The sequence below is a fragment of the Scomber japonicus genome, chromosome 1 (genome assembly GCF_027409825.1).
Source record: "Scomber japonicus isolate fScoJap1 chromosome 1, fScoJap1.pri, whole genome shotgun sequence".
NCBI classification, from domain to species: domain Eukaryota; kingdom Metazoa; phylum Chordata; class Actinopteri; order Scombriformes; family Scombridae; genus Scomber; species Scomber japonicus.
The window spans coordinates 41,811,767-41,813,902 of NC_070578.1; the positions used below are offsets into that span (position 1 = coordinate 41,811,767).

The 2,136-nt window shown below is 47.3% G+C and overlaps 1 protein-coding gene across 1 annotated transcript in view; it reads right to left on the reverse strand.

Moving 5' to 3' along the window:
* Positions 1-248: 248 nt before the first annotated feature.
* Positions 249-2,136, reverse strand: part of LOC128371315 (tripartite motif-containing protein 16-like) — a 12,891-nt gene continuing 11,003 nt past the window's right edge. Inside the window, exon 3 of the mRNA XM_053331640.1 lies at positions 249-499. Within this exon, the coding sequence (XP_053187615.1) occupies positions 249-499 (251 nt within the window). The remainder of the gene's footprint in view (positions 500-2,136) is intronic.

Genomic DNA, 2,136 nt, shown 5'->3' on the forward strand with positions numbered 1-2,136 from the left:
TGTCAAACTCAGAACACATATTTATTCTGACTTTACAGACTTTAAGGGTTAGGGTTTCAGGTTTATTGAGCTGCTTTTTCCAGCTCAGCCGGTTTTGTTCGGGTCACTTTGAGCTTTTGAGCTTCTCCAGATTTAATAAAGTCATGATGAGAGTGTAATTATCTACTCGTGTCTCGGAGGGTTTGAGGGGTATTTGTTTTTCTCTCAGACGATCCATCACTAGCTAGCAGCGTCTCTCTGCCAGTGATTTAGCTTCTCTCGCTGCCGGCTGTGAACTTCAGTCTGAGCCGACACCACCAACCCAACCAGTAGCATCCGTCACTGCGCTCGGTGACAGCAGCAATCACAGACATTTTTGTAGACTTTGAAGTGCGACTGAAGCTCACACCTGCTTTCATGTTTTCAGCGTTCGCACCCTGACGGCAGCGAGAGGTCAAAGAGTCGAAGGTTTCCCTCGCAGGCGAACCATCGATCACAGACGTCTGACTGCTGCCGTCAGCTGATTCACCTCGTAAACGGATTCTTTAGGTGAGATCTCTGACTACCTCCTTTCCTCCCTGCCTCCCTCCCTCCCTCCTACCTTCCTTTGTTCCTTCTTCCTTTACCTTCCTTCCTTCCTTCCTTCCTTCCTCCCTCCTTTCATTTCTGATGCAGTTTAAAAGGTTTCATGCAGCCGAGTCGTTGAGGTTACAGACTCTGTCTGTGTTTTCCAGATCTGTCACATGTCTCTGATGATGATGATGATGATGATGATGATGATGATTGATGCTGTGACGACGCTGCAGGTAAAGGTGAGTTTCTCTTCCTTCCTTCAGAAGCTCCGAACCTCAAATTCCTCCTTCCTCTCTTTCCTCCCTTCCAACTCAGCCTTCCTCAGATAGACGAGGAGTGTTTGAGACTTTGAACAGTTTATTTATTGGTTTATGGACAAATGTTACACACTTCACCTCAAAACTGAATATTTAGGACTTTTAACTTATTGAAATAATCATGCAGAACAATAATAAAAAAGAACATTCATATTAATAATAAACATTATTCATCATGTATTTAATTTATTTCATCAGCAGCATCAATATCCACATTATACGAGCTGTTCCTCTCAGTTTTAGGTGAAGGACGGACAGGCAGAAGGAAGGAAGGGAGGAAGAAAGGGAGATAATGAAGGATGCTGGACAGGCAGAAAGAAGGAAGGGAGAAAGGAAGGTAGGAAGGACAGAAGGACAGAAGGAAGAAAGGAATGAAGGACAGATAGAAGGAAGGAAAAGGGCATTGCATGGCAAGTGGGCCGGATCGCACCCCTCGGCGGGCTGTATCCGGCCCGCGGGCCACATGTTTGACACCCCTGATTTAAATGAATTTATTGAATCAGATTTCTCCCTCTCTGCTGCTCTCTGAATCCTCTCTGCTGCTCTCTGAATCCTCTCTGCTGCTCTCTGAATCCTCTCTGCTGCTCTGAATCCTCTCTGCTGCTCTCTGAATCCTCTCTGCTGCTCTGAATCCTCTCTGCTGCTCTCTGAATCCTCTCTGCTGCTCTCTGAATCTCTCTGCTGCTCTCTGAATCCTCTCTGCTCTCTGAATCCTCTCTGCTGCTCTCTGAATCCTCTCTGCTGCTCTCTGAATCCTCTCTGCTGCTCTCTGAATCCTCTCTGCTGCTCTCTGAATCCTCTCTGCTGCTCTGAATCCTCTCTGCTGCTCTGAATCCTCTCTGCTGCTCTCTGAATCCTCTCTGCTGCTCTCTGAATCCTCTCTGCTGCTCTGAATCCTCTCTGCTGCTCTCTGAATCCTCTCTGCTGCTCTGAATCCTCTCTGCTGCTCTCTGAATCCTCTCTGCTGCTCTGAATCCTCTCTGCTGCTCTCTGAATCCTCTCTGCTGCTCTGAATCCTCTCTGCTGCTCTCTGAATCCTTCTCCTCTCCTCCTCCCCCTACTCCTCCTCCTCCTCTCCTTCATTCTTCTCCTCTCCTCCCCTCCTCCTCCTCCTCCTCCTCTCCTCCCTCTTTTCTTTTTCTCTCCTCCCTCTTTTCTTTTCTCTCTCTCCTCTTTTCTTTCCTTCTCGGGAGCAGAAACCACCGGAGGAGTCTCGTCTAATCTTCTTGCTCACCTCAAAAATCATTAAGTTCAAGAGTTAAAACAA